We start from the raw sequence: 15,307 nt of genomic DNA on the forward strand, positions 1-15,307 counted from the left end.
GAGTTTTGCTGCATGGATCCCTCCGCGTTTGGGCGAAGCGCGCCGATTTGGCCAATGTAACGTTCAGTAGTTCCCCGCCCAAAAACTAGCATAGAGACAAGGTTGTGATTGGTTCATGTAAATGTTATGACGATGTTTGATTCTTCAATAAATAGCCTCCGCTCACTGTAGCGTGGGTGGAGAACGCTCGAGACAAGCCAGTGAGAACATCAGTGCGAGACAAGGCAGAGAGATACCAAAAGCGAAACCAGCCGCACAGAGTAGTTGAGAGCTTCTTCACCATTGACTGCAGTCTCTTAGTATTTATTTCATTTTACTTAAAAAACTTTTATTTGGCCTTCTAAGTTTTGGCCGCTATCTAGCTTAGCCTATCTTCTTCTCCGGAGACCTCCAGAATCTTCGGAACTTCCAGATACGGTGCAGAAAACCTTCAGAAACTTCAGCAACCTTCAGAACTCACGACAACTACCTTCAGATCATAGCCAGCGGACCCTTTCACGACGCAGTGGGAGCAGGAACTCCAGAATTACTGGTCGTCCCATCTGCTGGCTATCCCCACAGTACCCTGCTCTCTTTCAAGCAGAACTGCCTCTTGATCTATGCACCTGCAAATAGCTAGTTCTGTAGGCTTTGTCCTGTGTCGTAGCAAAGGTGTTAAATCTTCAGTCTTTGTTTTACAGATGGTTAACCAGTTTGATTAAATTAGCGCTAACGCTGCAAAAGCCTCATACTCCTAATGGAAAGCTGAGTCTGTCTACACCCTTGTGCATAGTAGTTTCTTTTCCATGCTGGAAGCACCTGAATAGCAATTAATTTTCACTTGCAAATGGGCTTCTACTGTTTACTGGAAACAAGCCCTTTACAGTGGTAATTGAATTTAAATAAAAACGAATGCACGTTTTCTAGAAGAGTTGTTTTTATAAATAATTTTTGCAAATGCCCAGGTAAGGCCCGTCACTTAAGCCGTCTGGCAGCTGGCGCATATAAATTGAGGCATAATGAATGTGGCTGAGCAGTGCAGTTTTCATTATGTTTCCTAAGCAGGGAAAAGTGGTGGTTGTTCTTGTTTGTTCCGTGCTCCTCTATGATGAAATAGCAACGGGTTCTCCCCACATTCCATTTCAGCTTGATTTTGTTCAGTTTAATGAGACTGCTTTGGTGAAATGTCACCTTGATTGTTAGATATATATAAAAAAAACAGAGTTAATAAATTAAAATCTGAATTTGTTTCTTTCTTCCCTTTCTACTTCAATTTGCCATTCAGCTCTCCTGAAACTTCATGTTATTATCACTCAATATTTATTGATTTATTTTAAAAAAGAGAGTTTGCACCATCTATTAATTACAGAATACAGTCGTACCTTGGAAGTCGAACAGAATCCATTCCAAGTCGAGCAGAATCGACTTCCAAGACATTTGGAAACCAAAGCACAGCTTCTGATTGGCTGCAGGAGACTGTGCCTTTGCCCCTCGCATCACTGGTTTGATATAGAAGTTCCTCCCTGCACTGACAGTCACACTTGACAGCCACACTTTAAGACAAAACATTTTTAATTTTTTTTAAAACACCAGCTTCACAAGTTCTGCTGCTGCTTAAATTTCATCTCTGTTTCACATTTCCATCTTATAACTGCCCGTCTCCTAGAATCCTGACCCGGCCAGCTGTTCGTTCCCTCATCCCTAAAAGCTGCCTTTTAGAAACATATTTTAGGATTGTCACCTGTGATCTGCTCCCTAAACTCTTATTCCCTACCGGTATGTAGTAAATATTGTTGTGTCTGAAACATTTTGCATGGAGATCCTTGCACGATGCGCAGGGGAGGCAGAGAACAGACCTGTTCCTTATTGTAAGAACATAGGAAGCTGTTTTCTACTGAGTCAGACCCTTGGTCTATCTAGCCCAGTATTGTCTACACTGACTGACAGCAGCTGGCAAAAAGTTTCGGGCAGGGTTCTGCCTGTTCCTTCATGGAGGAATGATTTTCATCTGGAACATAGCAGGAAGGAAAAGGGTTAAATTTCCCTTCCTCACCCAAACAGTTATGATGCCCTTTCCCAGGTTACTTAGACTGCAAAATTGTGCACGTTAATTATATTCATTTTGGGCCTCGGTTTGCTTCCAGAACAGTAGCCATGAAAGGGGCAGATTATCAGATTTAAAAGGTGATAATAGCTACAGGAAGCCACTGTTTGGACAAATTCTTGTTACAACATGTTTGTCCCTGTTAGATTTCTAAAATTATTTTTTTTAATCAACAACAGTACTGTCTGGAGACCTTCAAAATCTGCAAATTGGTTTAATGACAACAAAATAGATTTCAATCTTATCTCTCTTAATGCTCTATAATTTATTTATAGCCAGTGAGGACAATTTTGAGAGCAATTTTGTGAATTGTTGCAGTTTGTGGTAGCTCTGTGAAACACTCGTATTTCCAAGAACGCAATTATATGGCAACAGAGATATCATTAATTTCCTTGGGATGTCATTTCTCTTCCTGGAAAATGCCCTCAAAGAGCAAGATAGATGGTTCAGGCAGGGAAGACTACACAAATTTCCATATTTAGCTGTTGTCTTTTGGAATATGAAACATGCCCTTAATGGATCCTTTGAGAGGACAGGAATCAACAATACAATTTAATTTTTTCAGAGAAGAACAAATGCAGGAGGGGGAAATGTCAGCACGCAAAAACTGTTGCTGCACCAATTTTGTTCTGTCTGAAAAATGTTGGCCATATTAGAGACACCCTCTTTGATAGCAAGTGTCTGGGGAAAAAGTGGAATCGACTACTGTGTGCAAAATTCGCTTGCAGCTCTGAACATTTTTTGCTTCCCATTTTTGTCCAGATTGGGGAGCCACTAGTGCAAAATAGATTTCTTGTAAGGACACAGAAAACTGTGCCATGTAGACTTTTCTCTGTGTGTAGGACAGCATTCCTGAAGGGGCCTTCAGGGGCCATCTTGCATGTTTATGCAAGGAATGTTACAGCTGAGAGCTTCAAATGGAGGGTGAGAAAAACCCTCATGGATCAGCCGATCAGCATTCTAGCAGCCCATTGCAAATGCCAAGATTCTAAGCATCATCACAGAATGCAGACCCTCCAAGTGTCCCTATTTTCCAGGGACAGACCCAGATTTACAGAAGCTGTCCCAGTTTCTGATTTGACCCCAGAATGACCAAATTTTCCTTAGGGTGGTCCTATTTTCATTGGAGAAATGTTGGCAGGGATGGAGTTACAGCACCCCCAAGCCAAGGAAATAAGTAAAATACAACCTTTAGAAGACATCTCAAGGCATGTTTCCCTGTATAGGGAAGTTTTAAAATGTTTAATGTTTTGTTATGTTTTTCTATATGCCCAGAGTGGCAAGGACAACTCAGTCAGATGGGCAGGGTAATAATAATAATGAGGAGGAGGAGGAGGAGGAGGAGATGTCCTATTCCATTATTATTATTATTATTATTATTATTATTATTATTGAATAGGACATCCCTATTTTCATTGGAGAAATGTTGGAGGGTATGAGAATTCTGGATTTCAAATGTAAACAAAATATTTACTTACTTATTTATTGAATTTATATCCCAGAGGAGCCTAGGACCAGCTGTCCATCATCTGCCCTAATTTTCTGATCCATAGGGTCTTGCATTTCCTGCTTTTGCAACACATTCAGCCGCACAGCCCCACTTAGGCGTACTTTGTAAAACCCAGTAAGGAGTGCCATTCTTCTTCTACTTAAATGCTCTAATGATATCAGCAGGGAAAATGCAGTCTATTTTTTTTTCCTCCTCACAAAGATGGGGATCCTACTGCTACTGACCTCTTTCTAATCACAGGGGACGGGGGTAAGAGAGATGTTGGCATGTTTTTATATATTTTCCACAGTCCCCCCCCCAAAAAAAATTATTTGTCGCTGTCTCACTATCAGAAGTGAAGAACATCCTGATTCCTCATTGGACTAATGTTTTAAATTCCCTTAGAGCTGCTTGAATTATTCTTTTGTAACGGTATACTTACCAATGTTAGTCATAGATTTTACTGACCACAGCAATAGGGGAAGATTTGGAGGGAAGGGAATTAGTTAGGGGGTGTTGCTCAGATTTGAGGAAGGATACTCAAACTGCTGACCACTTCTACTCATATATTTGTGGCCTAATTCACAGGGTTGTTCTGAGGGCAGCGACTGGGACGCTTTGCACTTGTTAAGCTCTTTAGAAATGGGTAATGCAATTAATACACTGGTATTTAGGTACCACAGCACCAATTCCCCAATGGATCCAGTGTTGCTAATCCCGCTCCAAACACATTAATATTACCTTGTTTGCAGTATCCCTTTCACGATACCCAAGAGTCTCGCACAGGATGCAGTTTAGATGTGATGCATCCTTCCCCCCCCCCTTTATTTCTCTTTTCACTATGCACAGAATGACTTTTACAGGGGAGGAAATCAATAAGCAGGAAATAGTAAAAAAAGAATAAAAGAGCTATTAAATGTCTGTTACAAAAGGGTACGTCGCAGAATGCCTTTTTGCTGATACCATTTCCGCATCCTAGGAGGGGCAATAAAAAAAAAGGTGTTGGTGTAATGCAGAAAATATTTCCATTTTCCAGCTGAAATCAACCAGAATAGATTTACTGTGAAACAGCCAGGCATTTTTCTTGTAAATTTCAATAATAAAAACGAGCATTCTCTCTCCCCCCCCCCCCTTTTAAAGCATGAGAGAGCAAAAAGAAAGGTTGGATGGTGAGGATAGAAAGAGAAATCTGTGCAGTCGCTAATGCCGAGAAGTTTCTTTCCATGAATCTAAACCCGCTGTGTTATGTTAACAGATCTGGGGAATTTCAGTGGTCGGACGAGAAGTGCTGTGTCAGTGCGGGAAGGTCAAGGCGTCGTTCTGATGTGCTCCCCACCGCTCCATTCACCAGGTACAGCTGACTGCCTTTCTTTTGTGCTGATGTGAACCTCACTTTTCTGCACGCTCATCATGTCCAGCCGTGGTCTTCACTATGAATTGTTAAAGGCTGAACTATCCACAAACCCATGACCAATTCTGGGACCACAAAAGGAATACTGGAAGACCATCCACCATGAATGCTGCTGAGCAGGAGATTAGGTGTCTCAGATAAGGCTGCCTTCTTTCCATTTCAGCTAGTGATGTGAACTTCAGTAGCCATGGGTGTGAAAGGGAATGTGGCACAATGCGTCTGTTTGTCTCTGCGTGAGAGATACCAGGCTGTGCATGGGCACGTGTGTCTATGTTGTATGTTTTGACTCCACCTACTCTGAGCTTTTGCCCTGCCCACTTTCAGTACGCAGCCCTTGCCCAGGGGAATTGGCTCCTGGGAGAAGGGTGGAATAAGTCAGCGCTCACCTGTTGGAACTCACTGCCTATTGACATCAGGCAGATGTCACTGTTTTCAGCATCCGCTAAAAACATTTTTGCTTAGGCAAGCCTATCCAGATACGCAAAATTCCAGCGTGTGTTTTTAGCAAATTGTTGATTTAAACAATCAATTAACTATTTGGTTGGCCTAGTTTAGAAAGTAAACTAGGAGGACCCCCAGATCTTATCCAGCAAGTGCAAAAAAAGGCGTACAGGAACTTTTTGTTTTATTTATTTGTATAAAATAACCTGGAGCAATTGCACTAACCTCTCCACTGTCTCACCTTTCTCCCATCCAGTAAGTTTAGTGATGCCTATGCAATACCAGAGGCACTTGGGTTGCTGCAGCAGAGAAGGGCCTCTCCTTCTCACTGTAGGGAGTAGGTAGGATGGGATGGGAGGTGGTGATCTCTCTAGTATCCTTGGCCCAGTGAACTAGAAGAAAGACCCTTTTTTGGTCAAGTACCAGGTGGTTGCATTCTTCTTTCTCATTTGTGATTCTGCTTTGCAGAAGAATAATGATCCAAATCTTAGTCTGAACCGAGTCGAAACCAAAAATTCAAAATGCCATTCAACCACTCTCAGGGACTGTGCTGAGGAGGACAGCTCTGAGGAGAAATGGTGGCAGCCACCCCTTCCCCCTGATCCTGATCCTAAATCTTCCCAGAAGCAGGAGGACAGTATAGATTTGGAAGAGTGGTTTGCAGAGGGGCATAGTTCAGAAGGCAGAAGCTGGGAAATGCTGGATGGGGAACACCTAGGAGAAGAAACACTGGAAGGGAGAGGGTTAACAGATTCACAGTCCGCTCAGCCCGAGGTCAAGAAGAGCTCAGAAAGTCTCAGAACAGAAAGCACAGAGGATACAAGCTCAGATTACAAAACGTAGGTGTGACGTAGATTAATAGGGACTGAGGAAGTATAAACTTAATTGGGAGCACCTCCATTCTGGGTTGATACTTTCTTTTGTCCTTTGCTGTGTTTATTAAAGAAACTAACTGGTAAGAATTCCTTTCATTTGATCTCCTCATTTACAGCCACGGGGGAGGAACCCCAAAGCCTGACAACCACAGAAGAAGTAGGGAACCCCCGGTCCATGGGCCAGTCCTGGCCAGTGAGACCAGTTCCCCCAAACTGCACCCACCTGTTAATCTGCTGGTGTCCCTGAATAATGTCAGCTGACGAGCAGGGGGCGGAGCTACATTCTGCATTGGCTGTGCACACCAATTTCCCACAGGGAACTGGCATGCAGCCAGAGCAGCAGGATGCCAGGTGACTGGCAACCTGTCACCTGATGTCATCCTGACCCCAGATGATTGACAGATGGGTAGAGGCATGCACGGGGGGGGGGGGCAGGATAAAGATCTGGCCCACTTGACAAAAAAAGGTTCCCCAACTCTGAACTATTCCCCCCCAAATAATAATAATAATAATAATGGAGCCGTTTTAATGTTGAAAGAAATATCCATCTGTGACCTGGAGGGTAAGCAGTATTCACTAGCTCAGAGGTGGGAAGTCTTTTTCTATGTGTAACTAAGGTCTGACCTTCCTGTTTAGGAAGGCCTTCAGATGCTGGACTGCACTTTTGTCTGTATAATTAGCATTATACAGTGTTATTATCTTTATCGTTGTTGTATTTTAAACATTTTAATGTTTTTGGTCAAAGACAGCCTCAACTGGAATGGCTGGCTGTTAAATGATCAGGTCATCGGGGCTTCTCTGACTCAATGTCAGAGACCAGGCTGAGGAGTACTGCTCTGATGAGGAATGGTGGGAGCCCCCCCCCTCCCCCTGCTCCCGACCAGGATCCTGAAGCTGCCCAGGAGCAGTGGAGCAGTATAGATTTGGAACAGTGGTTTGCAGAGGGGCATAGTTCTGAAGAAAGACAAAAGCTGGGAAGAACTGGGGGGTGAACACCAAAGTGAAGAAGAACAGGAAGAGAGAGATAGTTAACAGACTTTCTCTCGCTGGAAAGTGTCCAGCCTATCAGCCCAAGGTCACGTAGAGCAGATAAGGTGGCTACACTAAAAGCATGGTGCTTGTGAGATCAGGTTGCAAGGTGCAGAAATGACTAGGGGGTTAATGGGTGGAAACCTTAATTGGGAACACCTTTACTCCGAGACGGACTCTTTGTTCTTGAGCTGTGATCATTAAAATCTCTTTAAATGGTAAGAGACTATTTTTGCTTTGTTCTGCTTATCCGCAGCCAAAGGGAGGGAGGGAGGGAGGGAGCCCCTTTCCCGAAGCCTGACACTCAAATAATAAAACATATATAGTGGTACCTCAGGTTACATATGCTTCAGGTCACACACGCTTCAGGTTACATACTCCACTAACCCAGAAATAACGCTTCAGGTTAAGAACTTTGCTTCAGGATAAGAACAGAAATCGTGCTCCGGCGGCACAGCGGCAGCGGGAGGCCCCATTAGCTAAAGTGGTTCCTCAGGTTAAGAACAGTTTCAGGTTAAGAACGGACCTCCAGAATGAATTAAGTTCTTAACCCGAGGTACCACTGTATTGGACTTGTGCTGGTTTAGCTGATCCTCCAAAGAATCATGGGAATTGTAGTCTGGTTAGGAATAGCACTACAGTCTTTCCAGGGTTTTCTGAAGAGGCAGAATGAATCCACTTTAAGCATGGTCTTGAGTTAAATGGCCTTGATAGATCCTGGGGTTGACCAAGATGATCATTTATCCCAAACCTGAGTATTACCATCATTTTCATGAATCACTTTCATGACCACTGAGATGTGGCAACAGATGTCATCAGCTCTGGAACCAAACTGGATGTAAAATGCATTGTGTCTGCAGAAGTCAGTAGGATGCCTGTTGATGGTAATGGAGTGGTTCTATTTTCATAGGATTATTTTTCCCGAACAATGGTTACAATCCTGTATTGTGAAATTCTTCAGGTGGGGACTAGTCAGCTCTTTTATTATTCACTCATCTAAATTACAAGGTTTGCATGAGACTTTAAAAAAAAAAAGAAGAAGAGAGCACTAATAGTTCGCAGTCATTGGAAAAAATTACTACTATTCAAAGTTTTTACTATCTGTGAGAGAATGAAAACCTCATTGCAGAGAAACACATCAGCACCAGGAAGGCTTTGCTGCTCAAGCAAAGTCCAAGGCCAGACAGGAAGCCTTTTATAGCTTTCCCTGCCCAGGAGAGATCAGCAGTCATCCTGGGTGGTCAGGACTGGTCCAGAGCCTGAGAAGACATCACTGTCTAGTTGCTTTCCCAACCTGCTATAATGATAGGGCAGCACATATGGCAGCTGTGCCCATATATTGAAGATTCTCTCCTAGCCCTGGCACCTCCTGACAGCGACTCTTCTGAAAATTGGTAGAGACTTGTCCATTGGGGCAAATGGGGAACTGCTCCACCAGTTTCAATCTGCTCTCGCTCAGTGACCGCCTGCATGCCTCTTTCCTCACAACCAGCCAGGAGGTAGCTTTACTTTCTGTTCCTCCTACTTTTGGACTCCTAGCCAGCGTGGTGTAGTGGGAGAGCCAGAGTGTGGCTAAGAGCGGTGGACTCGTAATCTGGTGAACCGGGTTCGCTTCCCCACTCCTCTACATGCAGCTGCTGGGTGGCCTTGGGCTAGTCACACTTCTCTGAAGTCTCTCAGCCTCACTCACCTCACAGTGTTTGTTGTCGGGGAGAAAGGGAAAGGAGATTGTTAGCCGGAGATTGAGACTCCGGAGATTGAGACTCCTTAAGGGGAGTGAAAGGTGGGGTTTCAAGTCCAAACTCTTCCCCTTCTTCTTCTTCTTCTTCTTCTTCTTCTTCTTCTTCTTCTTCTTCTTCTTCTTCTTCTTCCTCTTCCTGCCCTCCCTGGAGATGCCAGGGATTGAACCTGGGATTGTCTGCATGCAAAGTAGATCTTCTACCACTGACCTATAACCTGACGTGGCTGGAATGAGTGATGGTGGTTCGTTCCTTCAGAAATCAACCCAGAATCATCCCCATTCAGTTAACTCTCCCGATTTCTCTCCCTCCTTCTCTCTCTCTCTCTCTCTCTCTCTCTCTCTCTCTCTCTCCACTCCCTTGTCATTCTGACAAAAGGCAAAGTTGATATGTAAGCTAATGAACACCAAAATACCATGGTCTTAGATATATGGTGGTTCAATTGCAGAAATACCTCTTCCCCTGGGGATGGTATTGAACCTCGGGGGAATGAGGAACGCTAGTTGGCCTTGCCCAATTAAGCCAGTGTTAGGTGCTGGAGGAATGAGACGCCCTGACAAGAATTCTCCTTTAGGGCGGTTTGCTCGTGTGTTGCAAGGCTAACAATGTCGACAAGTATAACTCCAGATGCCATTGTAGGAAACGTGTGAGAAAATGAGAAAGCATGAGAAAGATGGCAATTAATTAACTTGAAAAATGCACCGAGACGTTTGGCTCTTGGCCATGTCCTTTATTGCCTTTTAGGCATCTACCGTATGTGGGTACTGATATATGGGACAATAATGAAGGGAAGGGACTTTTTCCCCCTTCTCCTCCCCAGGGACAGGTTAATAGCTTGTTACGGAAACATCCCAATTAATCTACGTTTTGTAAATTAGCTCATAACTAGCGCTGTAGCTTCAGTTCCCAGCACACTATCTCTGCACATGCATAAGCCTCACCACGATTCTGGTATTTGCTTCACCAGACAGATTGGGTTGCTTTATCGCATGAAAAGTCTCGCTTCTGTATCTATTGGGAAGCAGACCATTTTCAGCCACTGTTGCAAGCTGCAAAAAAAGTATCGTGCGCTGGTGTTCATTCTAAGCCAGGGATGTGGAATTAGTTGATACCATTAGTTCCTACCTCTCAAATGAACTGGCTCTTCTCCAGTGTTATCTGTTTTCTTCCATGTTGCCACCTGCAGAAGAAATGCATATGCTAACTGATGTTTCAGTTTATTTGCATGTTTATGTCCTTGTCTTCTGACATTATGTCAGTGTCAGGAGCAAGCCAACTGTAAATCACACTGTTCCAGTTGGAGTTAACGCTTTATTAGCAAAACCATGATCTGCAGAGACTTGGTGGGGTGTCAGGTCTTCCTAATGAGTACAGCAACTCATCCCTCACGAAAGTCTTGCCCCATAAAGCAGTTGCTGAGACAGAAGGTCCCTGCCTCCCCACAGTCCAAGTCCTCTCCTCTCCAGGATTTCCCTCAAGCAATCAGAGGCTGCGCCGGCCAATTCTCCTCTGCCCTTTTCATGCCTCTTCTGGTTCTGGGAGATAACCAGAGAGAGGAGCTTGTTGCAGCAGAAAGCAGAACACCCATTACTTCACCAGCCTGACTCATCTCTGCCTCTTGACCTCTCCCCTCCTACTCACCTGCTTCAGCTTCTGATTCTGGACTTCTTTGACCACAGACTGTCCAAGTTCACTAAGCCCTGTTACCTCTTCTTCTCCCTCTAACCACTCATCATTGTCCCACTACCTCAAGGGCTCCCAGCCTTTCCCCCTTGCTGCTTCCCCAGTGGGTTCCTCCCACCAGGAGCCCCCTCTCAGCTAAAATTATTCTTATATCCCAGAGGCGAAGGGAAACATCCTCTGTGTATGAGACACATAACTAGTCACATAACACCATACCCTTCCAACATGATGAAAATAGGGACATCCTAAGGAAAAGCGGGACATTCCAGGATCAAATCAGAAACTGGGACGGCTTCTGTAAATTTGAGAAAATAGGGACACTTGGAGGGTCTGTTATTAATGTCAGCCCGTTCCTCTTCCCTGACAGTGCCTTCATAACTGACGCAGGCCTAATAAGATGGAGATTGTTAAACTCCTAACTAGAAATGATTTAAAGTGGTTTAACTCTGGGGAAAATGAATCTGCGATGACAGCATAATTGAAGGAGATCAGGTGCAGAGTTTCATAGCTGTGAACATTCGGATTAAAGACGGGAGGATTACGCAAATTTCGGCCAGCATCTAAGCACCCACAGCAAATGTGTTAACAAACACCCCGCCTCTTTAATGAGCGAGATTCATTCTCATAGGGGGCCTCAAAAGAGCTTCTAGGTGTCACAAGCATCCCCTTTGGCCAGAGTGAGCTGTCCTTGACAATATGATAATTAATTGCGCTCTCGGTCATGATCGTTTGCTTGCTGATTTCTAGCTGCTGCACTCTGGTCTTTTTAAAAGTAGTAATTTCTGAGCAGTTCGTTATCGAATGGATATCTTTGCATGTTGGCACAGCTACCTTATGCTGCAGCATGAAGCATCTCTGCATGTCAAGCAGCTAAATTTCTGAACATTTATTCTAAATTTCTGAACATTTATTCCATTCCTTCCCAATGCTCCTAGAGTGCATCTAACATTAGCTCTGAGACAGAGGCCAACTCTGGGGTTGCAGCGCTCATCTCGCTTTATTGGCTGAGGGAGCCGGCATACAGCTTCCGGGTCATGTGACCAGCATGACAAAGCCACTTCTGGCGAACCAGAGCAGCGCACAGAAACGCCGTTTACCTTCCTGCCAGAGCGGTATCTATTTATCTACTTTCACTGTGTGCTTTCGAACTGCTAGGTGGGCAGGAGCAGGGACCGAGCAACAGGAGTTCACCCCGTCGCTGGCAGAGCTGTCAACCTTCCTCTTTTTTTTTGCATTGGGAAATGGCCATAGCTGTCAACTTTCCCTTTTTTTGCGCTGGAATAATGGAATTTCCTGCAAAAAAGGGAAAGTTGACAGCTATGGTCACAGGGATTTGAACCGCCGACTTTCTGATCAGCAAGCCCTAGCCTCTGTGGTTTAACCCACAGCACCACCCGCGTCCCTGTACATGGTGGATAACCTTAGCTAAAAGGCTATTTAACTACAATGCACCCTGTGCATTGCATTCCCAGAGTGATTTAACAATCAGTCCCTCTTTGCAGGGAACTGTGGCACCAGTGCTTGGGGGGGGGGGGGCAGGGGACTCCTAACGAATCTCAGGATCCTTCACAAACTACAGCTCCCAGAATTCTTTGGAAGAAGTCGTGGCTGTTTTGAGTGGTATTATAGTGCTTTAAATGTGCAGTAGGAATGTGGCCAGAGAGGAGATTTGGTTAGTAAAGCACAAATAAAAAACACTTTCCTATGACTGGTGGCCCTAAAAGCACATTTTCTTTTAGATGGACATGAACATGCACTGGTTTCAAATTGGAATCAGGTGGTGCAGGAGGGAGGGAGAGAGAAGGGAGAGAGAGAGAGGGTGAGAAGATTATGAACCTGCCTGTTCCCTTGGTACCTTTGGAATCTCACTGTCATCCCATGAAAATTAACAGTATATCCCAGAATACACTCAGTGTGCATTTTGGTGATATGGGGTGGTTCCTCACTACTTGTCTTCTCGTTGAGGAACCAATGATAAGCCTCTCTGTTCCATGGACCTTGGTGATCATCAGATATCCTACTTCATGTGCCTCTGCCTCCCTGGTATCTCTAGTTAAAACGGGATCAGGTAGCAGGTGGTGAAAAATACCCTCTGCCCAAGACTTGGAAGATCCACTGCTTGGCAGAGTCAACAGTGCTAAGCAAAGACAACAAAGGGTACTGTGGCACCTTCAACAACAAATGTATGATTGCATAGGCATTTGTGAATTAAGGGGCGATCCTATGCAGATGAAGGTGACTCAAAGCAACCTGGTGCAAGTTAAGGTGGCCTAAAGTTACTCCTGAAGTTGAGGCTCCAGTACGTTGGCCACCTCACGAGAAGAGAAGACTCCTTAGAAAAGACCCTGATGTTGGGAAAGATGGAGGACACAAGGAGAAGGGGACGACAGAGGATGAGATGGTTGGACATTGTTCTCGAAGCCACTAGCATGAGTTTGGCCAAACTGCGGGAGGCAGTGAAAGATAGGCGTGCCTGGCGTGCTCTGGTCCTTGGGGTCACAAAGAGTCGGACACGACTGAACAAGTGAACAACAACAAAAGTTACTCCAGATCCAAACCCTGTTCAGCAGGAGGGCAGCTGCTGTTGCTCTGCTTAAGCCTGGCAGAGAGGAAACAAGCCTTTTAAATAGTGTTCTGTGCTGGGTTGTCATGGCATATGATGAAGGTGGAAGGGCTTAGGATCCAACCTAAGTCCCCCGTCCTGGTCTCAGCCTCTACTTAAAAACCTCCAGTGAAGGGCGTTGTGTTTTGGTTCACGTGTTCTCCCAGAAACTGAGAATTGGAGAGGTTTGCCTTTAAATCTGAATTGACTTTCTCCCCGCCAATTGCAGATCGACATGCTACGTAGATGACCGTGCAATATTTATCATGTATGTGGTTGCCTCTTTCTTTGATGCATTTCCCTATGATGTGAACATCAAATGTCACATTGGCTGCTATTGCTAAGGGGTTGAAGAGATATTGTAATCATGGGACAGAGCCCTGGGCTCGAAATAAGACAACAGATGGCTATGCATGATCTCTAAATAACAATTATTTGACAAGGGGAAGATGGATGGGAGCAGTTTGCTGGGCTTCCAGCAGCTCCACATGATGTACGAGATAACAGGGACTCAGCTGTGTTTTATATATGTATGTAAGATCAGGTGAGGGCTGCAGCATTTGTGTCGCCAGGTAGTGTATGGATGACAACTGAGTAGGAGTTATATTGATATTGATTGATTAGCCTAACACATGGCTAAACAGAAGTATTGGCATCATTAGGCAGTTAACTAAGTTTTGATAAATTGGCTAGACTTCTCTTCCCACCCAGATTCCAATGTATTTTAATTAAATCTCTCTCCTTTATACACACAAGTTACCATCACATTAGAAGTTTGGAGTTCACCTCCCTCTGGTTCATTGGTAAGGTTTCCTTTAACCTCTTTGCAAGGCATCTGGGATTCTTCACACATACACAGGCAGAGTCTTTGCGGGCAAATGTGCTTTTCAGATTGGACAGCTTTGCTTTAATACCCCTGCTTTGTTTGGGTTGTGAATGCCGCGGAAAAGTCCAGCATGGCTGCACCCCAGCCCATTGCTGCGGTTGCGAGATGTCACATTGTTGTCACCGCAAAGCCACTGGCGGGATGTCATGCCACAGCGTCAACAGCAGCATCAAATGCTTCTACAGCATTTGCCCCAGCCACTCAACATGCCCCGTCATCGCAGCTGACCTTACAAGCTAGCCTGCAAATAAGTCAGCGGTATTGTCCTATGTCAAGAGATTAAAGAAGGGGTTGAACTTTCGAACCACTGAAAGTTCATCTTGTTAACTGGTGCCTGCTCCACATTGTGTTAGAAAGCCCTTCAGATATTTCAGGGGTGAGCAGGGCCAGATTTAGGTTTGACGAGGCCCCAAGCTACTAAAGGTAGTGGGGCCTTTTATATGTCCAGCTGTCCTTTGTCAACAACAAATTGTCGCTGTTTTGTTTGTTGAATATATGCTAATTTATGGTACCACTATATATAGAAATGAGCAAACCAGTGATATTTTAGGGAGCAGGCTAGCAGGCAGGACCCGTTACTTACATCATAGGAGCCTAAACAACACAAAACACCGTTGCTGTATGTAGGTTTTATTTTATTTGTTTTTTATCTTATATTTTGGAAATGTACATCCAGGTTTGATTTTTCCTTTACATTTTTTGGGGGGTCTCCAAGAGATTGGGGCCCTAAACTATAGCTCGTTTAGCTTATACGTAAATCCGGCAATGGGGATGAGGTACTAATTTGTATTAGTGGGACAGTGTTGGAGGGGAGTACCTGTACAGTGGTACCTCAGGTTACATATGCTTCAGGTTACATACACTTCAGGTTAAGAACTCCGCTAACCCAGAAATATCGCTTCAGGTTAAGAACTTTGCTTCAGGATAAGAACAGAAATCGTGCTCTGGTGGCACAGCAGCAACGGGAGGCCCCATTAGCTAAAGTGGTGCTTCAGGTTAAGAACAGTTTCAGGTTAAGAACGGACCTCCGGAACGAATTAAGTTCTTAAGCAGAGGTACCAGTGTATAT

General features: G+C 44.5%; 1 protein-coding gene across 2 annotated transcripts in view; it reads left to right on the forward strand.

Moving 5' to 3' along the window:
• Positions 1 to 15,307, forward strand: part of CNTN5 (contactin 5) — a 619,322-nt gene that overhangs the window by 423,122 nt on the left and 180,893 nt on the right. For both annotated transcript variants that reach the window (XM_033146163.1, XM_033146162.1), the window contains exon 7: positions 4,828 to 4,923. In XM_033146163.1, coding sequence (XP_033002054.1) covers positions 4,828 to 4,923 — 96 coding nt within the window. The remainder of the gene's footprint in view (positions 1 to 4,827; positions 4,924 to 15,307) is intronic.

This window comes from Lacerta agilis, chromosome 4, assembly GCF_009819535.1.
Source record: "Lacerta agilis isolate rLacAgi1 chromosome 4, rLacAgi1.pri, whole genome shotgun sequence".
NCBI lineage: Eukaryota > Metazoa > Chordata > Lepidosauria > Squamata > Lacertidae > Lacerta > Lacerta agilis.